The sequence below is a fragment of the Pituophis catenifer genome, unplaced genomic scaffold (assembly GCF_029215685.1).
Source record: "Pituophis catenifer annectens isolate HBS135680 unplaced genomic scaffold, rPitCat1.0.hap2 SCAF_4, whole genome shotgun sequence".
NCBI classification, from domain to species: domain Eukaryota; kingdom Metazoa; phylum Chordata; class Lepidosauria; order Squamata; family Colubridae; genus Pituophis; species Pituophis catenifer.
Genome location: NW_027256884.1, coordinates 114,783,902 through 114,809,136, shown reverse-complemented (window position 1 = coordinate 114,809,136; position 25,235 = coordinate 114,783,902). Strand labels below are relative to the sequence as shown.

The following is a 25,235-nucleotide window of genomic DNA, read 5'->3' as shown; positions in this document are numbered from 1 at the left end:
TTAAAATGCAAATTTTAAAATTTATATGTGTATAAGCATCTGGGAATTTTAGGTTTGCTAGGCATGGAAATTGGGACTGAAATCACTCCTGTATAAAAGAGGGTATAGAACAGTGGAGAAATCCATTTTTTTTCCCTACCAGTTCTGTGGCCGTGGCTTGGTGGGCATGGCAGGGGAAGGATACTGCAAAATCTCCATTCCTACCCCACTCCAGGGGAAGGAGACTGCAAAATCTCCATTCCCACCACACTCCAGGGGAAGGATACTGCAAAGTCCCCATTCCCTCCTTATTCCTGGGGAAGGATATTGCAAAATTTCCATTCCCACCCCACTCTGAGGTGGTATTTGCCGGTTTTCCGAACTATACAAAATTTCCACTACCGATTCTCCAGAATCTGTCAGAACCTGCTGAATTTCAACCCTGGCATAGAATATCACTGGCTTCCTATCTAGAGAAAAATGGGTAATTTAGTGGTGTGTAGAATGGATAGAGAGATAAGAAAGATGGGTTAAGAGACTAAATAGGAAGAAAGGGGGGGTTTTTTGACTCTCCAACAACCCTGCAAATCAAGATTATTCAAAGAAATAACATTAGAGGCAATATGGGACTTTGATTTATCAATAATTCTTCAGATAATCTATGTGGATTACTGTCATTTTTAATAGTTCATTTTATGTTTTTCTAATGCTGGTTTTTAATTTTTATTTAACTATAGAAAGGTCAGCTGTGAAGAAGACTTTAATGCAATGCAATAATAACAGCTCATTTAGAACTGATCTCTAGTCTTCTAATTATAGATGCCACATTAAAAAAAGGATTTTGTATCAATGCGGGTGACTTCTAGGGGGAAAAATAGCAGACTGAAGACAGCTCCATGAAAAGCAGAGCTAATGACTACAATGGAATGAAGAGCCAGTGAGTAGACCAACACTTCAATAATTCCTTTTGAGACAAGGAGAGGAGTTGAGATTGCCCAGAAGTGCTCCAGACAGCTGATTCTTAAAAATTTATATTTGTTGTAATGAAGGTACAAATAACCTCTTTAACCTATTTAAGTTTAAATAGTCCACAGAAGGAATGTGAGCATGGCAAATGTCTCAGAAGGGACCCTCCCTAGTTTCTTGGGCTGTAAAGCAGTGGTGGGATCCTGCCAGTTTAACAACCGGTTTGGTGATTGCACGGGCACGTGCCTGAGGCGCGCTGGGTGCATGTGCACAGTTTTATGAAAACTTACCTTCCACGTTACTGCTGGGGAGTAACACAGCTGAGGCGCAGCAATCCGCTCTGCCACACGAATCAGCTGAGAAGATATAGGTCAGTAAAGCGCAGGGACGGGCAGGCGGGCCCTCCTGATCATCGCAGCGAACCGGTTCACTCTCAGCTGATTGTTGGAGCTATAGGTTCGTCCAAACAGGTAGAATCCCATCCCTGCTGTAAAGGCGATGGGGAAGAAATGTACTTTCAGACTTGCAAAACTGATGTCAACCTTGCAAGGTAGTGCACACAAGAAGCCCATCCAGACGAACTAATTCTACATTATTGTAAGCTGACATCACAATAAAAGAATCTTGTAAGACTGAAAGAAGAATGGGGATACCCCCTAAAGTTTCACTAAGCAGAAAAACAGCATGAGAATAGAATGTATCTTTCATTAGCTATAATTTGATGGATTTTTAAAAATGTTTCTGTGGAAGTCATTTAAGTTAGCTTTGGCTGAAGCTGCACACACATGAAGGATAAAAGAATATGGAATGGTTAGAAATATAATTAACAGCCATCATCTTCCAGATAGCTAACCCCTCATGTCCTCTTATCCTAAATTGGAGAGTAATGATTTAATGTCATGTGCCGATTCTTTTTATTTTTTTCCATTTTTGACATTTTTTTTCTGTACAAAGTACAAAAGTTAAAGGGATCGTTAATTAATAAATTCTTTTAGTCTCAAGGAGTTCAGTTGTCTTCAAACTGTATTTCTTGCAGAAAACTGATTTGCTTATTTTTCTCTGTCAAAGATTTAAAATGGACTCAAGGGTCTTCATTAAAATCGAGGGAAGAAACGTAACAGTTTTCCCCTATTCCCAGTTCCACACATCTTGATTGAATACTCAAATGTGTAATTGTTATTTCAGGCATGATGTAATGCAGAAGGAACTATTTTGGTTCACTGAAACTGGAAGCCATTTCAGTTCGCCTGGACTACTGTAACGCTCTCTACATGGGGCTCCCCCTGAGGAGCACCCGGAGGCTCCAGCTGGTGCAGAATGCGGCCGCGCGGGTGATTATGGGAGCGACGTGGCGCTCCCACGTAACGCCTCTCCTGCGCGAGCTGCATTGGCTCCCGGTGGTCTTCCGGGTGCGCTTTAAGGTGTTGGTTCTCATCTTTAAAGCGCTCCATGGCTTAGGGCCAGGGTATTTGCGAGACCGCCTGCTGCTACCGATAACCTCCCACCGGCCAATACGCTCTCACAGACAGGGCCTCCTCGGGGTGCCGTCGGTCAGGCAATGTCGCCTGGCGGCCCCCAGGGGGCAAGCCTTCTCTGTGGGGGCACCCGCCCTGTGGAATGAGCTGCCTCCTGGAATACGATTGATTCCGGACCTCCGGACCTTCCGTAAAGCCCTGAAAACGTTTTTATTTCATCAAGCCGGCCTAGCCTAAATGGTTTTTTAATTGGGATTTTAAATTTTATGGATTTGGGGTTTTAAATTTGGGTAGCCAATGATTTAATCCTTTTAATTATCTTAACTTTTGCATTTGTATGTTTTTTTAATTTTGGCTGTTCACCGCCCTGAGTCCCTTCTGGGAGAAGGGCGGTATACAAATTAAATTAATAATAATAATAATAATAATAATAATAATAATAATAATAATAATAATAATTTAAGCTAGGGTTCGTTTCTTCTAGAATACCAGGTAAATCTAAGGTTTTGGAATCAAATTACATTAGTTGCAGAGAATGGGATACAATGAGAATTATGATCGAGATATAAATCAGTGGTGGGTTGCCCCCGGTTCGGACCAGTTCGCAAGAACCGGTAGTAAAATTGGCGGGAGGCCCCATCCACCACCCTGGATGTTGTCAGCGGCGATCTGCGCATGTGCAGAAGTAAGGCGCACACGCGATCCCATTGCGAACTGGTAGTAAAGGTAAGTAGAACCCATCCCTGATATAAATGTATTGTGAATAATATCTGAGTTTTTCAAAAAGCTGCATCATTCTAAATTCAAATCGTCTTCTTTATTGGGCTAATCTGTTTACTTGTAGCTCATACCCCGAACACCATGTTTTCATTTCTGCTGGTAGAACGCATCCCTTTGATTTATTAGATCTTTCTCTTTTCTCTCCAATGTATTTATTTAACTAGGCTTGTGTGCCCTTCCAATCATACCTGACCCTGAGTAGTTTACAGACCTCCCCAAACATCAATAAGATTAAAGATGTAACACAAGAATCTAAACTAAATAATCTAATCAGCTGTCAGAAGAGCTTTGGGCTACATCAAGAGACCTTCTGTGTTGTGATGGAAGGAAGAAATAGTTTCTCTCTTTGGTCAGAAAGAACTCAGGAATAAGGGGTTTAATTCTGCTTGGCACAATACAAGAAGAAAGTTGAGGAACTGGAAATAGAGCTAAGAAAAACCACTGTGGACAGTGAGGTATTGGAGATTAAATGTTATGAAGAATGTGGAAAGAACTTGGTATCAATATAAGAGAATATTTATAGCTCAGGGCTCAACTGTGGGGTCCTTGGAGCTTTCTGACCTTGTTTGTTTTCTTGCAAATCTTTCGTTACTCAACTAAGAAACATTATCAGTGCTAGAGTTGTGTATGTTTAGCCCAAAGAAGAAAAGGATAATGCACTGTTTCTTAACCTTGAGAGCTTGAAGATATGTGGACTTCAACTCCCAGAACTCCTGGCTGGGGAATTCTGGGAACTGAAATCCACAATTTCAGGTTGCCAGATGGGGAAACCCAGTGGTGAAATCTAATTTTTTTTACTACCGGTTCTGTGGGTGTGGCTTGGTGTGTGTGAGATGTGGCTTGGTGGGCGTGGCAGGGGAAGGATACTGCAAAATCTCCATTCCTACCCCACTCCTGGGGGAAGGGTATTGCAAAATCCCCATTCCCACCCCATTCTGGGGTCAGCCAGAGGTGGCATTTCAAACTGCTCAAAATTTCTGCTACCAGTTCTCCAGAACCTGTCAGAGCCTGCTGGATTTCATCCCTGGAGAAACCCTAAACTAAGGGGATATGTGATAGCAGATTTCCAAAAACTGAAGTGCTGTCACAGCACGGAGAGTTGGATTTATTGTTCGTAAAATAGTTCTTAGCATTAATACAAGATTCCCTGGTGGAAACTTTGTCACTTAACAACTGAAGTGGAATTGATGTAAGTCTGGTACAGTCACGTGATGTTTCACTTAATGACTACATTGCTCACCAACAGCGTTGTCAGTCCCAACTGCTGCCATTAAGTGAGGACTGCCTGTGGTAAATAATGACTCTACTCTTGATGGACTTTGTATTGGTAACATACAAGGCAGTAATGCAGTGAGGATATGGGTTTAGGTACAAATTATACCATCCAGCCCTCCTGCCTTAGAAAATGTGCTGGATGATCATTTTGTTTATCAGATTAAACCAGAGGTGGGTTTCAGCAGGTTCTGACCAGTTCTGGAGAATTGGTAGCAGAAATTTTGAGTAGCTCGGAGAACCGCTAAATACCACCTCTGATTGGCCCCGCCCGCATCTATTCTCTGCCTCCCGAGTTGTCTCCCAGCTGATCGGGAGGAAATGGGGATTTTGCAGTAACCTTCCCCTGGAGTGGGGAGGGAATGGAGATTTTACAGTATCCTTCCCCTGGAGTGGGGTGGGAATGGAGATTTTACAGTATCCTTCCCCTGCCACGCCCACCGAGCCACGCCCACAAAATCAGTAGTAAAAAAGTTTTTGAATCCCACCACTGGATTAAACATTTAGTATCCATAAGCAAGTCCCACTTTCAAATGGATGGGATGTTGCATCAATTTATTAGGCTGACAGTGATGGCTGCATATGGTCTAAAATTATGTTTTGTGCATCTGGTTCCATTAGGTATTGAAATGATTATAGAATCAGCTTGAATTGCCTTGGTTCTGATTTTGGACAATGATATATATGAGTACCTCCTGCTTTTGTGAAGGGGAAAAAAATTATTGGCGACTTTCCCCTGAAACTGCCTCATATTTGTTTCAAAATACCTTTTTATTTTCTGAGACTTCTTAGTTTTAGCATTCATTCAATGTTGCTGAGGGCTCTGTGTTGTTGCCAATTCTATTATTATGTGCTTTTAATGTGGCAGTACTTTAATTATGTAAGCTGCTTTTGAACTCATTTTGGGGAAGGATGTGATAGAAATAGTAGAAGAGAGGAATAAATTGTTCTGGCTGGTCAGGGACAGAGTAAGTTCTCATAAATGACGTTGCATTTTAAAGACTAGATTAGGCACCTGAAAAAAACATTCCTAATCCCCCTTTGACCTGTTTGATGTCTGTTACTTTCCACTTTATGCTTGCTTGCTACAGAAATTGCATATATTCATGCTGTCTGCATCTGGAGCTGTGGATGGCAAAAGGGATCCTGCAAGATTTGATGAAATCTGATGAAAATTTTCTCTCACCCGAAGAGTTTTATGTAGCCACTGCTTCCTTTTCACCTCCCATGTACCTAAAGATTTGATATGTTTTTTCCTCAGATTAAACAGTATATCAACAAAATACCAAATCCAGTGCGAACACTTGGCTAACTGTGCAATGAATCATCTTCAGCATGTGTGGATAAGTGAAGTGGCAAAATCAGGAGACAGAAGATTAGAAGACAAAGAATTAATAATAATAATTATAATAATAATAATTTTATTTCTATACCGCCCTTCTCCCGAAGGACTCAGGGCAGTGTACAGCCTATTAAAAACACAAAAATATACGGATATCAATTAAAAAATAATTAAAATTATTAAATAATTTCGGCCTAAATTAAAACCCAAAAATTTAAAACACCCAATTTAAAATCATTTACTTTGATAGCCCGGCTTGGTTGAACAGCAGGGTCTTGAGGGCACAGCGAAATACACGGAGGTTGGAGATCTTGCGCAATTCCGGGGGCAGTTCATTCCATAGGGCAGGAGCTCCCACAGAGAAGGCCCTCCCCCTGGGTGTCGCCAGCCGACACACCTTGGCCGATGGCACCCTGAGGAGCCCCTCTCTGTGGGAGCGGACTGGCCAGTGGGAGGCTACTGGTGGCAGAAGTCGGTCTCGAAGGTACCCGGGTCCTACACCATGGAGAAGACCACAAAGAATCAAGAAATGAAAATTGAAGTTGAAAGATTGGAGCATAATCCAGCTGCGGTGGTCCTAGTGGTTATTGGCACACTTGGTGCCATGCCAAAATATTTTGGACAGCACTTTGAAAATCTGGGCGTTGACAAAAGTTCTGTTAATTGCAAAAGGCCACACTGCTTGGATCCACACACACATTACCACATCCTAGATACTTGGGAAGAATCCTATGCCTATGAAGGCCAACTCCAGCTAAAAACTGGCAGCTGTGACTTCATGTTATTTACAAATAATAATAATAATAATAATAATAATAATAATAATAATAATAACAACAACAACAACAACAACAACAACAACAACAACAACAACAAGAATAACCCCATGGCTGGGCCTGGACGGCTATCCCGTGGTTGGGCTTCGATGGTAACTGGGTGTGATCCCTATGGTTATGGGAATGCCAGTCTTCAGATCAGTAGTGGCTTAGCCACCGTGAACCAACCAAAGCATCTACCATCACCAATGATGAGAAGAAATCAACAAAATTCTATACCGGATCAGTCATCACCCGGATCAACCAGGACTGCATCAGATGCTATGGCTCCTGGACATCTGCTGAAAAATGGGCTACAGGGCTCAGTTGCTACTGCTGGGGAACCAGGGCGTGCAACTGTAAAGTGACTGGGACAAAAGCGCAAAGCTTGGACAACCGAAGAAAATGGAGAAATCATCATGTAACATTGATACCCATTGTCATTGGGGCACTTGGTACCATGTCCAAGAATTTTACAAAACACATCAAGAAATTGCAGCTTCCTGCAATAACACCAGCGGAACTGCCAAAAACTGCGCTACTTGGAACATTGTACATCTTAAGAAGGTACTTGGTTGATACCTAGAATGCTGGCAGCACCCCATATCAACTATTAGCACCAGTCAATGGTATTTGTGATGCATTTTTGAATGTTCAGTTGACTGTGTTTCATGTTTAATGAATAAAGTAAATAATAATAATTATTATTATTATTATAATAGTAATAGGAAGTAGGAAAGCTTGTGATATCAAGTGTTTGTATACTATATGTAAACAAATGCTATCTAAAGGAGACACATTGAGAGCTGAACCTGGGATCTTTTGAATTCAAAAGTGATCTTCCATCACTATATAATGAGAATTGAGCAACAAAGATGATTAGGGAACTGGAGGCTAAAACATATAAAGAATGGTTGCTGTAATTAGGTATGTCTAGTTTAATGAAAAGAAGGACTAGGGGTGACATGATAGCCATCTCCCAATATCTTAGGGGTTGCCACAAAGAAAAGGAGGTCAACCTATTCTCCAAAGCACTTGAAGGCAGGACAAGAAACAATGGATGGAAATTAATCAAGGAGAGAAGCAACCTAGAACTAAGGAGAAATTTCCTAACAGTGAGAACAGTGGAACAAATTGTCTCCAGAAGTTGTGGATGCTCCAACACTGGAAGTTTTTAAGATGAGATTGGACAACCATTTGTCTGAAATGATACAGGGTTTCCTGACTGAGCAGGGGGTTGGACTAGAAGACCTCCAAGGTCCCTTGCAACTCTATTATTTTGTATTTTCAATCTTAGTGAGCCACTTCCTAGCAAATCAGGTTTGGCAGATTTGAGAAGCCAGACAGCCTGCAATATCAGCCTACATGTAAAAGTGTCTTGTAGAGTTATATTGATATGCCAGATTGAATGCCACCTCTCATGCTTGATTATGGGTCCTCTTGATTGTGACTTCTTTGTGCTGTGCATATAGCTATTCTGTTCTTTCAAAAATGCAACAGGTGATTAGTCCTCATGGCTGCATGAACAAATGGCTGTTTTAAATAACAAGTTGCTTCTATCAAATCAAACTATTTGTCTCTTCTAGTGAAAAGCAATTGTTAGGCATGATAGAGCTCTTTGTGGGGTGAGGAGCAAATAGTGTGATACAAATTCTGCCTCTTGACACTTGTGAGAGTTATCCCATTGTCACTGCAAAAGGTTACAGTCTGTATTGAGATGTTAGGACTTATATTTTGCTATTTTTGGCCCTGTGATGGTTAAAAACAAGTATCCATAATTTAGGGGAAAGGGGTGTTTTTATCCTCTGATTTCATTAACTGTGGATGATTGGGAATAAATTTGGATTAGTTTAGAGGAAAGGAAATTGTGTAAAGTCTAAAGCTTTCAATGAAATTGGGCGCTTGCTGACTAAGAAGATAAAAGAACAGAGTATTGCTTAAATTGCCCCATCAGCAGAATTGAATAACACGGACACATATTAATAAATCCAGCATTCTTCCTTCAAAAGCTTGTTTATTTGTAATTGACTTTAAAACACAATTATATGTGCTGTACTACTGAAGTGTTCACTCTATAAAAGGCAGCATTTTAGGGATACAATAACAAAAACAACAATACATATATAAATTGCACAAGATAGCAAATTTGCTCCTAACAAGATTACAGTGATTTTTTCCCCCCAATCCTATTTCCAGAAGCATTGAAAAATTGCATTTGTACAAGAGATCTAATATAAAAAAAAGAGACACATACACACAAAGAGAGACAGAATACTTCATAATCTCAGTACATATTGCATTGTTTACTTTGCTTTTATACAGCTCCAGCAGTGGGGTAGGAGAACTTTTGAGAGGATTGTGATGAAAACATATGACCAATAATTTTCAGTGGGATCATCCATTTCCATGCCTGGGCTATCAATTTGCCTTATCAACTTGATATAAACCACAGTATTGCTTTTTTGAAAGTGCAATCCTGCAAAATAACCGGATTCAAATGGCATAGTAGAAGATCAAGTGGATGCCTATTTCTGAGCTAGCACATGATATGCTGATAATTTTGGAATATCTAGACATCTCTAGGCATTGAGTATGTAGATAGGATCTCACTCATCTTCCATGGACCATTATATATGAGCAATCTAGTCTATGCTAATATAGCACTAGCAATAGCACTTAGACTTATATACTGCTTCACAGTGTTTTACAGCTCTCTCTAAGCGGTTTACAGAGTCAGCATATTGTTCCCAACAATCTGGGTCCTCATTTTACCAACCTCGGAAGGATGGAAGATTGAGTCAACCTTAAGCCTGGTGAGATTCGAACTGCCAAATTGCAGTCAGCTGGCAGTCAGCAGAAGTAGTCTGCAATTCTGCATTCTAACCACTGTGCCACCTTGGCTCTTATGGACAGAATATGTTGACACAAGAGAGAGACATTGGCGGAAGCTACACTGTGCGTTTTGCTTATTTACATCAATGATTCTTGTTTTCCCTAAGAATGTGGGTCAATTCATATGCTAATTTGTAGTATAGTTGTAGTGTAGAATGTAGTGTCCTGGAACACAGGCACAATATCTGTGATTAAGCTCATATATACATATTTATATAATCCCAACTCTTTCTTGTGATGGTTGTGATGATGGTAATTATAGCCTACCACATTTCTCTGAAAACTCCTTTATTTTTGCTGGCAGGTCACATTCATATAATATCAATATTTTCTTCTCCACAGCTAATTAGTTTCTACTGGCTTTTCCTGTTCTTGATTTTAAATATCTTGTTTGCTTTGTACATTTACTACAGCTAGTTACTTAGAAAGCATTGCCATATAATCAGTCAGTTGACCTAATGCATCAACTATATTTGGAGTTTTCATCAGATTAATGAAACATGCACAATGATACCATGACACTAGCAGTGCCTCTTATACTGTCTAGGTGTCTACGGAGATTCTCAATCATCCAAGTCATGGTTGTCCCACAGGTGCTTTTTCAAAAGGCAATTGGACTTTCTTTGTGTTTGCTTGAAGGCGTTTCGCTTCTCATCCAAGAATTCTTCCAAAGAACTGAAGAAGCTTCTTGGATGAGAGGCAAAATGTCTTCAAAGGAAGCCCCAGGGGTGAAATCCAGCAGGTTCTGGAGAACCAGTAGCAGAAATTTTGAGTATTTTGGAGAACCGGCAAATACCACCTCTGGCTGGTCCCAGAGTAGGTTGGGAATGAAGATTTTGCAATATCCTTCCCCTGGAGTGAGGTGGGAATGGAGATTTTGCAGTATCCTTCCACTGCCACGCCCATCAAGCCACACCATGCCCACCAAGCCACGGCCACAGAACCAGTAGTAAAAAAATTTGAATTTTACCACTGGGAAGCCCTGTTACCCTTTGAAAAAGCACCTTTGGGACCATATATGTGTGTTCAATATCATAAAAAGGCTTGTGTTGTGAAATTGCAATACGTATTTTTCCATTTGCCCTCCCCTTGGACACGCGCACTTGACCATTATGTTTCTCCAATTATGTTTAATACTTGGGAATAACTGGGTTTTTCTAGCTGTTATGAACCGAATCAAACTGTCAAATGGATTGAATTCTCCCCCTTTCTCTCTTTTGCCCAAAACATGCCTTAGTTAAGAAAGAAATGACTGAACCCACCACTAAATAGTTGTAATATTAACAGTTATTTTCAAAATGTAGTAGATTCAGTGCATTCCACCACATGATGAGTTTACTAGACCAATGTCATCATGCTGAAGTTGCCTGAAATGTTACTGAAAGACTGTAATTAATTAAGGACTAGTTTGTAATATTTGGCCTGCTTTTATTTACTGAATGCTTATATTTTAAAACGGGTAATTCCATCATTATCTTTCTTCGAAGCAGAGTGTCAAGATTCAAAGCTCTAGTCAAGCTACATCAAAGTCATAATCCAGTTAAACAGTATCAGCAATAGTTTAGTTAACTAAACAATTGCTTTTAACTAAACTATTAACTATGGTTTAGTTAATAATTTCCATTACAGGTGATAAAGGAACCAGTTCAATATGCCACTTTCTCGGTTTTCATGTGGAAACATGGGAAATGTTGACCAAGGTATTTAGGGAATAATCTTTTTAAAATATAAGGCTTCTTTGACGTAATAACTACTCCTTTAAAATAAAATTTGTGTACTAAATTAAGCGCCTCAAAAGGTAACAGAGTAAAGAGACAAGCAGATTTCATGGAAAGAAAGGAAAACAAAGAAACACAGAAGAAATATTTACGTTCTCCAGTGTTTCATTACAATAGGAAGTGGTAACTTCTTCAAAATTTGAATTTTGTATTTCAGGAAGAATTTGATGAAGTTAACAAGAAAGCCAGATAAAACATTCAGCTTAATAAAAGGAACCAACTTAGAGAAGTTAGAGAATAGCAGAACAATAGTGGTTTAGAAATTAACAATATTACCTGATAAGAAGCCAAATTTAATTTTATACATGAAATGCTATTGTAAAACCAATTTTTTTTCCCCTTTAAACATGGAATCAGAAAACAATATAGAAAAATAAAGTGTAATTTTATCAGTGGAAGCCTTCTACCTATTTTCTCCTTTACATTTAAAATCAAGCATTCAGTTCTCTTAACCATGAACTGCCTTACACTTTTATTTAGACATCTCAGACAAGAAATGAGTCAGTATATGTGTGCATTTAACAAGTACAGAACACATACGCATACAAAATAATTGGAAAATATAGTCAATCAAGGAACTTTCCTATTAGAGGTTCACAATCACAGGAACCCATCCGGTAGCTTTTCAAATCCTTTATCAACAGCCAGGAACTAAATGAATGTTATTAATATTGTATGAACCCAATAAACATTTAGTTTGCAAAACTAAGTAAGGCTCAAGGCAATAAATTACTTATTCAAAATACAATTCCAATTATTCTTTTTTTTTTTTAAAGTCCCAGGAAATTACAGGCAGCCATGGGAACTATTACTGATGGCAGTTAACTAATACTGTTTTGTGTAATGTAAGGAATATTGCATTCTGCATGTACTTAAAATTATACTGATTTTTAAATCTGCCCTTCTGAAGCCATAACTAGAAGTCAACGGTATGGATCTCATCTTTGTTGTGGAAATGCTGTATCAGCTATGGGGCGGCTTTTGAAGCGTAAAAATATTGATTTGGCAATTATTGTGAAGATTGCAGCTAAATAATATTATTCAGCACTTTCTATTCAAAGGCAAAAAGATGCTAGGTATCCTGTTTCCCCCAAAATAAGACATCCTCTGATAATAAGCCCAATCGGGCTTTTGAGCGCATGGCAATAAGGCCAAGTACTTATTTCAGGGTTTAAAAAAAATATAAGACAGGGTCTTATTTTCGGGGAAACATGGTACATGTTTCATTCTTGTGTGCTGTGAAGCATCTTATGGACTTCAGACTTGAAACCCTCCATGGCTTTACCAAAAAAGCATATGAGGCCTTTTTGAACTCTCGAGAGCTATACAGCTAAACCTTACAACAGTTCATTTAGTGACCATTCAAAGTTACGGCAACACTGAAAAAAAAGGACTTTTCACACTTGATCATTTCCCCATGGTCATGTGATTGAAATTGAGATGCTTGGCACCCAACTCATGACAGTTGCAGTGTTCCTGGGTCACAGTTTGTGATGTTCTGACTAGCATAGTCAAGGGGGAAGCCAGATTCGCTTAACAACCGGGTTACTAATTTAACAACTGCATTGATTCACTTAACAAGTGTTGGGTTGTTCTGAAACGCTGACCCAAGAACAATGGTAAAAACGGAGGCAAAACTCACTTAACAACTACCTTGCTTAGCAATGGAAGTTTTGAGCTCAATTGTGATGTAAATCGAAGATTACCTGTATACCAATCTTCTGTCTTTCACATATCTTCACTACAGTTCCTGTTCCAGCTAGTTTTGACAGTTTGGTCTACAGTTTATGGGCTAAAAGCTGTCTAGATATTATAGTCCAGGGTAGCTAGAAGAATCCAGTTTGGGAAAGGTTACGTTATAGTATATGAATGGCAAGCTTTGTTATTCGAATGACAATTTTATTAGAATTAAATCCAGTTTGAACACACTAGCAGATAAAATATTATATAAAATGGGAGAGAAGGAGAGAGAAGCAAGAAATCCCAGCTCCAACTTTTGGATCTGCTGGTGGCCTCACTAAACGAGATACATTTTATTTGGATTTTTAGTTAGATGCCTTGCTTCTTTATATCTAGAGTTCTATGTTAGGAATGGGCAAAGGATTAATTGGAAATATATTTTGAAATTGAGAGAGGTTATTTTAGACTCCCAGCAAGTTATTCCAATTAGACCACAAATATTCTCAGTTTGAAACAGCCCTCATAGGATGGAACAGCCCATTTTGAACTCAAAACTATTGCATTTGGGAAAAAAAATGTATGCACTATTTGGTTTGTCTAAATCAGATCGGCATGAAATTCAGAAGTGAAGAGCTTGTCAAAGTTATAACCACTGAATTAGGTGATTGAGTATATCACTTCCTTTCAGCTCAATCATGTGTTGAAGGCTTCAGTGTAGCTTTTCTCCTCCAACTTGAGGTTCTCCACATGTGTTGGGCTATTTCCAGGATTCTTAATTTGATTCTAATACATCTGGAAGGAACCAGTTTGGGAAAAGTTGCCAAAACTCAAAAGATGTATTTATTTACAAGGCTGGGGAAGAATCTTTCTGAGCTGCATAGCAACAATTCTATGAAGTTTTTCTGAAACTTTAAAATGGGAAGTATAGAGAGACCTTTAGACTACTTCCTGAAGAGAAGTACTGTTCTTGAGAATAGATTGATTTTATTCTAAAAAATATTCTGAAATGTTTGGTGACAACTTTGCAACCCATAAAAGGAGATAATTTGAATGAATATCAGCATGGCATTTTGAAACCTGTACTTTGAGGGAACAAGGCCAGTTCAGGGAAGAATGATTCATAAAACTATGTAAATAACCGGATTATATACAGGTAGTCCTTGATTTACAACCATTCATTTAGTGACCATTCAAAGTTATGATGGTGCTGGAAAAAAAAAACAGTGACTTAATGACTGGTCCTCACACTTATGACTGCTGCAGTGTCCTTGCGGTCATGTGATCATGATTCTGGAGATTTTGCAACCGGCACGTATTTACAATGGTTGCAGCATCCTGGAGTCATGCAATCCCCATTTGCAATCTCCCCAGCTGGCTTCTGATGAGCAAAGCCAAGGAGTAAATCCAAATTCATGTAAAGACCATGTAATTTGCTTTTAATGACCATGGCAAAAAAGATCATAAAATGAGGTACAATAATGTGATGACTTGTTTAATGACTCTATTGCTTAGTAATGGAAGTTCTGGTCCCAACTGTGGTCATAAATCAAGGACTACCTATGTGGACTGTAGCCGCCTTGGATCCAGCTTGCTTAACATTCAAACTCACTTGCTGTGATCAGACTACTGTAATGCGTATATCTAGGTGTAATGCCTGCATGGCTAGATGTTAGACACTATTGCTACTTTTATATTTCTACTGCAGCACCGGGGTTCTGTAAACCTAATATGCCTGTATGTGTTGGTGGCTGTCTATAAATTAGCCATTTTGCCCATACAGGATTTCCTTTTTCCTTAAGTTGGCCTGTAAGTGTGCTTAAGTGTGTTTGTGCAAAGGATTTTGTGCAAAACTATTGTGAGTACATGCACGCATGAAGAATTGTAAAAGCCAGCTAAGAATTCAGCCAAAGGAGCGCTGCCATCATGCAGCCCGATTTTCATCGTAAGCCTGAAAACATTCAGCCCTCGAGTTCATTTGTTTTCTAATCTCAATCCCAGATTTGCATTTCAGAGTTGTCAATCTGCTTTATTAAAGGTAAGCTGTCATGGCATTTAGCACTTCGAATCAAAAGGCTATGGAGGCAGGCTTTTAGCATAGTTCGCTGGGCAAATCAGCATTGGACAGCTCCTTCTCCCAAGAGAAAGAGGTCCTTTTTAAGTTGCGCATCAAACCAGATGCTCTGGGTTGTTGTTGTTTTTTATCGCGGTGGCCTTGCACTGCAGACACAGTCGCAACGTTCGTGGTGCTCCAGCTGAATATCGATCAGTGACATATTGTGCTTGGTTTTGCCCCTCCTCCTGAGATGACCTGCTTCAGGGATAAATCTCAGCACCTAGTTAGATAACAAAAAAAAAAAGGAATCAGAAGGTAATTAGAACATGTAGGAACCTTCTAGGCACACCATCTCTCAATAATGTGGAAAGGTAATATTATTCTTCAGCCTTTGATTAGACATTTATTTATTTTTTTATTTTATTTTATTGTTCATTTATTTATTTATTTGTCAACAAGTACAAGGAAACAAGTAACATGGACACATGTCTAGCCTTGGTAGTACTGTGGTCTAAAGCACCCTGTTATTAAGACCAGCTGCCTGCAATTACTGCAGGTTCGAATCTCGCCAGGCTCAAGGTTGACTCAGCCTTCCATCCTTTCTAAGGTAGGTAAATTGAGGACCCAATTTGTGGGGGCAATAAACTGACTTGGTATAAATATACAAAAATATGAAGGCTATTGCTTAATGCATTGTAAGCCGCCCTGAGTCTCCGGAGAAGGGCGGCATATAAATCAAATTAAAATAAATAAATAAAATAAATAAAAACATTAAAAAAACCTGGCACAAATAAAAAGATATAAATAGGCAAAACATAACCATAAACACACAGAATGGTTACATATAAATGGGGACAGTAGGACAGGGATGGAAGGAACGCCGATGCACTTATGCACGCCCCCTTAGGGACCTCTTAAGAAACATGAAAGGTCCACAGTAGACAGTTTAAGATAAAAGGTATGGAGATTAGAGAGACTAACAACAGGATCAGGTAGAGTATTCCAGACATTTACTACTCTATTGCTTATTTCCTACAATCAAGATTAGAGCGATTTACATTGAGTTTGAATCTATTGATAGTCCTTGTGTTATTATGGTTGAAATTAAAGTACTCATTTACAGGTAGAACGTTTTGGTAAATAATCTTATGCACTAAGCATAGGTCAGAATGTAGATGGCATAGTTCGAAGCTATCCAGATCTAAAATTTCAAGCCTGGTGGGATAGGGAATTTTATTTTGAGCATATGATTTGAGTACTCTTCTAGTAAAATACCTCTGGACGTTATATTGATCTGGTGCATGTCTAGTTCAAGTTCAAAAGAAACTTTTTTCCCTCCATCAACTTACATCTAGGATCCTCCAGATATTTTAGAAGTATAGGAAAGGGGAGGCGATGACTGTAAAACTGTATGAACCCCTTGGATTAATTACAAGATAATTTCATCAATTTTGAGGTGCTCGGTCAGAATGTTTAGTAAATGTGATTTCTCTCTTCCCTGGTAATCGTTCTTAGGAGAGCAGAAAAGGGAGAAAGGAAAAGGGAGGAGAAGAAGAAAAGAGAAAGGAGGACGAGGAAATGGAGGAGAAGAAGGAGGTGGTCGTGATAACTGGGATAAAAAATGCGGACCCCGCCCTCCAAAAAAGAGAGAAATGATGCCTAATCATAACTTCTGGAACAACTTGCCTCCAGAAGTTGTGAATGCTCCCACACTGGAAGTTTTTAAGAAGATGTTGGCTAACCATTTGTCTGAAGTGATGTAGGCTTTCCTGCCTAAACAGGGGTTGGACTAGAAGACCTCCAAGGTCCCTTCCAACTCTATTCTATTTTATCATTACAAAATCTCTACTTGAGGCATATGAACCCACAACTGAAAAAAGATAGAAGATACTTATTGTAACTATAACTAGTTTGGACTTTCATAATTTTCACTCTCACTCATCATTTCACCAATCCCTTCTTTGGAATATAAATAGGGCAAATTGGTAGTGGAGAGAATTCCTTAGTGGAATGATGGAAGTTTCTTTGCCAGAAACAAAGAAGAGTTTGGTTCTTTGGAAGTTTTAATCTGGTTTCTTGCAACGAATAAGGGATTAAATTCAGTGGCTTTGTTGCTTTTTTCCGCCCCAGCCCTATGATTTTGATCATCCCATCTCCAAAAAGGAAACTGTATAACTGAAAAGAAGATGGATAAGGGTAATGCAGGGGACGTGGTGGCTCAGTGACTAAGATACTGAGCTTGTTGATTGAAAGGTCAGCAGTTCAGCGGTTCGAATCCCTAGTGCCGCGTAATGGGGTGAGCTCCCGTTACTTGTCCCAGCTTCTGCCAACCTAGCAGTTCAAAAGCACATAAAAAATGCAAGTAGAAAAATAGGGACCACCTTTGATGGGACAGTAACAGCATTCCATGTGCCTTTGGTGTTTAGACATGCTGGCCACATGACCAAGGAGACGTCTTCGGACAGCACAGGCTCCTTGGCTTTGAAACGGAGATGAGCACCACCCCCTAGAGTCAGGAATGACTAGCACATATGTGCGAGGGTAATCTTTACCTTTACCTTTACCTAAGGGTAACCAAAATAGTCAAGGGGCTGGAACAATTCCCCTATGAGAAAGATTGCAGTTTTTGGACTTTGGTCAAAAGTGTGTACAATGTGTATATGTGAATGGAGAATTTGAAGAAAAGGAGACACAAGAGAATGTACAACTTTATGTCCGAGGTAGGAAAAGTAGTGGTAGAAAACAGTGAAGGTAGCAACCACTAATGATCTAAGATGTGAGGCACAAATGCTAGTTCTAATGAATTACTACAGTAAGTAACTATGGAGCCCCTAAGAAAACATTCTTCTCATGACCCCTTAATACGTTGAAGGCCATATCAGTCCTGAATGTAGACCCATGATAATAAAACTGAGATGGAAAGTACAACTGGTATGCCAGGTTTATAGGAATATAAAATATTATGATGTCCTTATGTGTTCCCAAAGAATTGACAATATAGAAGGAGAAAAATATGAGCCTGTCCAGAATTTCTGCCTTCTGACTCCACTGAAAACCCCTGAAGGGTTTTACTTAGGTACTTTCCTTTAGTGAAGAATTGACTTAACGTACAAACTCCATCACTCTTTATATTTCTGTTCCTCTTAAAAAAAAACAAAAAAACACCTTTTTTATTCACTAGTGAGGGTTGAACAGTCCACTGGATGAATTGAGGATTTTTAAAATGAAGTTTATATGGAAATAAATTAAATTTGAGGGCCAGAGTTGAAATTGTGTTGAGAATTGTGGTTTATCATTAGGGATGAATGATCAGGCTATTTGCAGTTATCTTAGTTTCACTGGTATTCACTCGCTCACATTCCTCTATTAATATATCTGTGGCAAATGCCACTCTAAAGGACTTATTCTCACTGAGAAATACTGTACATAACAGATTAACAGAGTTGGAAGGGACCTTATAGGTCATCTAGTCCAACCCCCCATCTAAACCGGAGACCCTACACCATTTCTGACAAATGGCAATCCAATCTTTTCTTGAAAGCCTCCAGTGATGAAGCTCCCACAACTTCTGAAGGCAAGCTGTTCCATTGGTTGATTGTTCTCACTGTCAGAAAGTTCCTCCTTATTTCCAGGTTGAATCTCTCCTTGATCAGTTTCCATCCATTATTCCTTGTCTGGCCCTCAAGTGTTTTGGAAAATAGCTTGACCCCCTCTTCTTTGTGGCAGCTCCTCAAATACTGGAACACTGCTATAACCTTATTTTGTAATATTATATAAGCAAGACAAAGGGATAGTGTTTCAATGTCTCTTCGGCCTTTCATGAGGGTATCCTTCTCTATTCCATCTTTCCTCTTTATGGCAATTATCTTTCAAGGCTGCTGGAACTACCTTCTTCTGAACTTAGGATCTGCTCCTTGGCTCAGTTTGGTCCTCTTAGGTCAAATGGCTGGAACAAGTGATGGAGTATTTTCCCCTTTAGAGTCCACAGGCCAGAAGGAGTCCCAGGTAACTTGATAAGACATGTCCCCTTATCACCACAATGGGTTTGCCCATGAAGAGTCAAAGCTGTAGTGAAGGTGAACAACTATCAGCAAAAGGCTATCCTAATTGTCACAGCAGTCAAACAAGAGATCTATTGTGTTGAACTTTCCCTAAAGTGAAGCTGACCAGCACAAAGAAGCTTCTGGAGAGCATTGCCTTGACACAATAAAGAAGGACAAGTCTGTCTACAAGAGATATTGTTTTAGAAACATGTGTCTAGTAAATTAATGCACTATGTTGCTTACGAACATTTTGGGCCATGTAAGATTGAAAAAAAAAATACTCATACTACACATTATTTCAGTATTGACTAGTTTCCTTCCAGATCTGGAATAAACAGAATATTATCCCTTCATAATTAGGTATTTCAGTGTTATAGAATTTATAATAATCTACAATTATTCTGATAATATAAGGCTGCCCAACTCAGACAGTGTGACTCTGGGCATTGTACAAATAATCAAATAAATCAAAAAAGGAGAAAAAAAAAGAAATAAAACTATTTAACAACAAACAATATCTAAATACAAAATGTAAAATGGTGACCAAGCAAGCATGCGATAAAACAACCACAAGGTGGACTTCCAGTCAACTGGGCAAAAATGCTAGTTATAATCACGGACAGACAATTTTCAGACATTTTCCATAGTTCTATTAGGCTCCTTACCATTCTCTAATGGTAGGAGAACAGAAGAAGAAAAAATGAACGAACCGTTCCTGAGTTCACATCAATCTTACCTTTGATGTATCCAAAATAGATTTATTTTCATAGGTTCTATTAATATTAGATTTATACTCATTGTACTGTTAATTCAGCAGTAAAGGATACATATACAGGACATCAAAATTTACCATTGCCAGGTCATTTGAAGCTGAAGCTAGAACATCCTCCTTAACAATATTAATCGGTAATATCATAAGAATGGAAATAGTCCTGTGGGACATCCGGTAAATAAATTCCCTGAATTTATGGAATATAGGACTTCCCACATGGAACTGACCATATAATCATTCCACCGGTTACTATCTGATACGTCAACTGTTAAAATTCAGCAGATCCATCATAAATGATATTAACCTTTGGCTACGAAGTATTTATTTTTCCTGCTTCTGTCCATACAATAAATTCATACTGCTTTTTAGAAATTTCTCCACATCTCTAGCCCAGGCAATCTGTACAAATCTTTCTGTACAATCTGTCATCTGCACCAATATGACTGTCTGGTTTGGCTCTGCAACCCAACAAGACAGACACAATGTGCTGAGCACATTGTAAGCCGCCCTGAGTCTCCGGAGAAGGGCGGCATATAAATCAAATTAAAAAAAAAAAGACGTCTGAGGATAATTAGAACTGCAGAAAAAATAATTGCTACCAACCTGCCTTCCACTAAGGACCTGTATACTGCACGAGTCAAAAAGAGGGCTGTGAAAATATTTACAGACCCCTCGCATCCTGGACATCAACTGTTTCAACTCCTACCCTCAAAACGACGCTATAGAGCACTGCACACCAGAACAACTAGACACAAGAACAGTTTTTCCCCAAAATGCCATCATTCTCCTAAACAAATAATTCCCTCAACATTGTCAAACTATTCACTAAGCCTGCCCTGCTATTAATCTTCTCATCGTTCCTATCACCCATCTCCTCCCACTTATGACTGTAACTTTGTTGCTTGTATCCTTACGATTTATATTGATATTGTTTCCTGATTGCTTGTTTGTACCCTATGACTATCATTAAGTGTTGTACCCTATGATTCTTGATGAACATATCTTTTCTTTTATGTACACTGAGAGCGTAAGCACCAAGACAAATTCTTTGTGTGTCCAATCACACTTGGCCAATAAAAAATTCTATTCTGCTCTGTTCTGTTCTATTCTATTGCCATTGGCCTGAACATATCCTGCTCCTAAAGTCAATTCAGCACTCACGTCCCTTGAAAGAGGAGCATTGAAGCAGGGAAACAGTCTTTGCTTTGCAAAAGTTTATTTTAAATGGTATTTGTTTATTTTAACCACCATCTTCATGCTTTTTGTTCCTACCTACTTGTCTACAAAGACCCAGAAGCAAGACTAGGGGACAACTGATACAGTACATTCTTCCCTCACACTATTACTCCAATGAATATACAGAACAAAAGAGACTTCTTCTCACTGCTTTATCTTACGAGGAGGACAAATAGCCACTCTTGGCCAGCAATTTACAACAATGCCAGAATGACCTGCTAACCCCAATTATACCTTTTCCTGACATAAGACCCTATCTTGCCCTCACTTCATTATTTAAATGGTTGCATCCCTCAGAATTTTTTTTTTTTTAAAAGAAAATACTGAATCAGCTGTCACAGTGCTTTGGCATAAAAATTCATAGTGGTTTTGTCTTTATAGAAGAGATATATTTATGGGACATGTCCAGCTTGACTGTCATTAGTAAATTTTAGTGCAGTTAATGATTTGGGAGAGGTGCCGGTATTCTAGGAAGGAAGAAAATATGCCAATCAGAACCATCCAAATGTGCATTTATCTAAAGTAACTTAGGACTGTTTTCATACTTACGACTGTTGCAGCATGCCCGTGGTCCCATGTTCAAAATCTGCATGCTTGACAAATGGTTCATATTTATGACGGTTGCAATGTCACAAGGTCACATGATCACATTTTTCAAACCACTGACTAGCGAAGTCGACAGGGAAGGCAGAGTCACTTCCGAACTAATTAAAATTTCCGCTACCGGTTTGCCTGAACTGGTCCGAATTAGCTGAATACCACCTCTGTTAACTACCCTGTTACTTGCTTAACAATTGCAGTGATTCACTTAACGACTGTGGGACAAAAGGTCGTAAAATGGGGCAAAACTCACTTAACAACCATCTCGCTTAGCAACATAAATTTGGGGCTCAATTGTGGTCGTAAGTCAAGGACTTATCTTCAGCTCAAAAAAAAAAAGAAGAAGAAGACGACAGTGGCAGTTGAGGTACATACATTTTTAAAAAAAAAAAATGACATAAAAAGCAAGATACCTCGTGATACTTCTTCACCAGTTTTCCTGCCGTACAAGCGCATTTCCCGTTTGTTGTTCCACAACCACAGTTTCCTCCACAGCGCTGGACAAGGAGGCAGCGAGGGAAAAAGACGGCATTGCTTTGCTTCAGCTCCTCCCTAACGTTGACAGAGTAATTCCTCGGAGTGCAGCTGTAACGCTTTGCCTCATCGTTCAGCCTGTCTAAATCAACTGAAACAGGCAAAAGGGAATGAGGAGGGGAAAAAAAGAGAACAGACTTGTGAATAAAATGCCTGTTCTCCATAGAAGTCAATGAACCCATTCATCTCTGCCCTAAATTAATTTTTATTACAATTCAGGAATGGGGGCTTTGTCTGATGAAAGTATAAGCAAAAATATATATTTTTAAAAGCAAAGAAAAATACATAGAAATTACAGAAATAGCAATAACATTAGCAATAGCATTTATGGTTATATACCACCCCATACCACTTTACAGAAATCTCTGGATGGTAAGCATTATTTGTATATTGCCTCCAACAATGTCAGTTTGCATTTTATCGACTTCAGAAGGATGGAGTCAACCCTGAGCTGCATCAGGATCGAATTCCAGGCTGTGGGAAGAATTTGCCTGAAATCATCTTCTTTTAATGACTCCATAATCCCTTGCGGGGTGGAGTCTGGACAACTGAATGGAGCTGAGTATTTACTGGCAGGATGCCCTTCCTGTCACCAATGTGGAGTTTTGTTCAGCAGATAAATTCTCATCATGCCCAGAGAGAGAAATATCTGCCTCTACCTAGGATCGAACTCACTGACCTTCTGATTGTGAGGCAAGAGCTCCGCCTCTAGGCCACCGCACCACTAAATAATTTGCCTGAAATACTGCACTATAACCACTGTGCCACCAAAAATACAAAAATTTGCATGGGAAGGTTTGCAGAATAATAAAGATTAAAAGATCTTTATTAATCTTTAATAAAAGATTAAAAGGAAATAGAAACTACTGCATTGGAAGAAACATCTCACTTTATAGTGTCTTTATATATCAGCTTGGATTAAAATAATAAAAAGGTGTGTTGACAGCAATTTAATGTTTTTAACACTTTGAAAACTGCTTTGTTTCACTATTATTAATATAAAATTGTAAAATACCCAAGAGGGGTATCCAATTAAAAAAAAACAAGCAATCATAATCAAAGCATTTAGAACCTTTATTTTAAGAAAACCCAAATCTCAGTTATGGCACTAACCCATATATAGAATTGTGGAGTCCGACAATCAAGCTCAGAGAACACTTAAGACTCCATAAGTGCTACATATGTTTTCTTCTTCTTGTACCATGCATAGAATTATACTTTATATAAGTGACTTTTAGATGAAGTTGACGCTAACATCAAACTTCGTTTTCATATAATTTTAGACATACTTTCATGCTTCCATAATTTAAGTTGCCATGCATTTAACAAAGAAGTTAAATGTGATTTCCACTGAAAAGCCTAAAATATCTTGATGACAGTTATCCTTTATATACACTATGTATGTTATAAGTATATAAGCTTTAATAATAAACAGATAAAAAGGGAAGTCAATATTTACAATTTCTTTCATCTTATTATCTTCCAGAATAGTTGCACTTTATTACTTTGTTATCACTTAGAATAAAACAGTCCAACTTGATTTTTACATTTTTAACAATCTCCCGAATACATGTCTTGTTTAGTAATCATCACTGGGTAACATATCAGAGGAAAAAACATCTTCTGTCAATGATCTCTTAATGTATTATTTGCAGTGAAATTAATCTTGCTTTCTATTGATACTCAGATTGTGAGATCAATAGTTTTGTTTGAATACTGCATTCATTTGATCATGCAAACTTTAACCTGGTCAGACTCCAAATCATATTTCAATAGTAACTTATACTGTATATGAAATGTTCTGCATTTTGTGTTACAAATATTTCAAATTTAACCAAGTATCTGAGCTTACAACCTTGTTTTTTTTAATTCTGTCTCAATTATACCTCTCATTTGTTGATAATGAAGCCACAAAATTGTTTTTGATCATTCTAAAGAGAGTATCTTGAATGACTTCATGCTTGCTTTCTAAATAAGTGAATCTTGCAAATTATAATGGTTTTGTCAAATTCTTTACCATATTCATGTAATATATATATAATACTGAAGCCAGAGGAGATAAGTCCAGACTTTATCCTTTTGTTAATATGGTTTATAAAAGAGTAATGTGTGGTAAAAATGTAAAAGTGATTCTGAATTACATATTCAAAATTTGGAATTTATCATTAGATGAATAACCATGGATTTACCAAGGATGGATGTAGGAAAAAGATTCTTAGAGATAGAAAACAATACCTTATACCAGAGGTTCTGACCAGTTCTGGAGAACCAGTAGCAGAAATTTTGAGTAGTTCGGAGAACAAGTAAATACCTCCTCTGACTGGCCCTGCCCCCATCTATTCTCTGCCTCCCGAGTCCCAGCTGATCGGGAGGAAGTGGGGATTTTGTGGTATCCTTCCCCTAGAGTGGGGAGGGAATGGAGATTTTACAGTATCCTTTCCCTGTCACGCCCACTAAGCTATGTCACGTCCACCAAGCCACGCTCACAGAACCAGTAGTAAAAAATTTTGAATCCCACCACTGCCTTATACTTACAACTTTGGACTGATAACATAGGTTTAAGATTTATTTTTCTATTCTATGTTACAGAAAGACTGATAACTTCTTTCATTTCTTTCCTGTTTCATTTTGATATGTGTGTGTACTTTCAAAATCCTTTTTAAAGCATATTAAAAGAAAATAAAGAGGGGGTAAGTTTCACAGTTTGTATGTTTGGTATGGAACTTAATCAACATTGCTTTTACTTTATAGGAATGATTCTAGACTTCTGTTTTCAAATACTCTATTCATGTCATACAGGAAACTTCTGGTAGAAATGATGGTGATAGCTAAGAAGGACTTTCAATGATCCAAAGATGAAATTACAATTTACGTACTAAAACAGCAGTTGTCAATAGCATCCAGTCATTTGTTGTGGGTTGTTTTTTTAGTGGATAACACTTCTGAGATTACAAACAAGATTCTGCATGAAATCTTGAAAGAGAATGCACTGACCAGACCAGTGATCTGATGCAGGAT

General features: G+C 38.5%; 1 protein-coding gene across 1 annotated transcript in view; it reads right to left on the bottom strand.

The window, feature by feature from the left end:
- Window positions 1–15,177: 15,177 nt before the first annotated feature.
- PDGFD (platelet derived growth factor D) overlaps window positions 15,178–25,235 on the bottom strand; it is a 210,667-nt gene continuing 200,609 nt past the window's right edge. Inside the window, exon 7 of the mRNA XM_070943967.1 lies at window positions 15,178–15,312. Coding sequence (XP_070800068.1) covers window positions 15,178–15,312 — 135 coding nt within the window. The remainder of the gene's footprint in view (window positions 15,313–25,235) is intronic.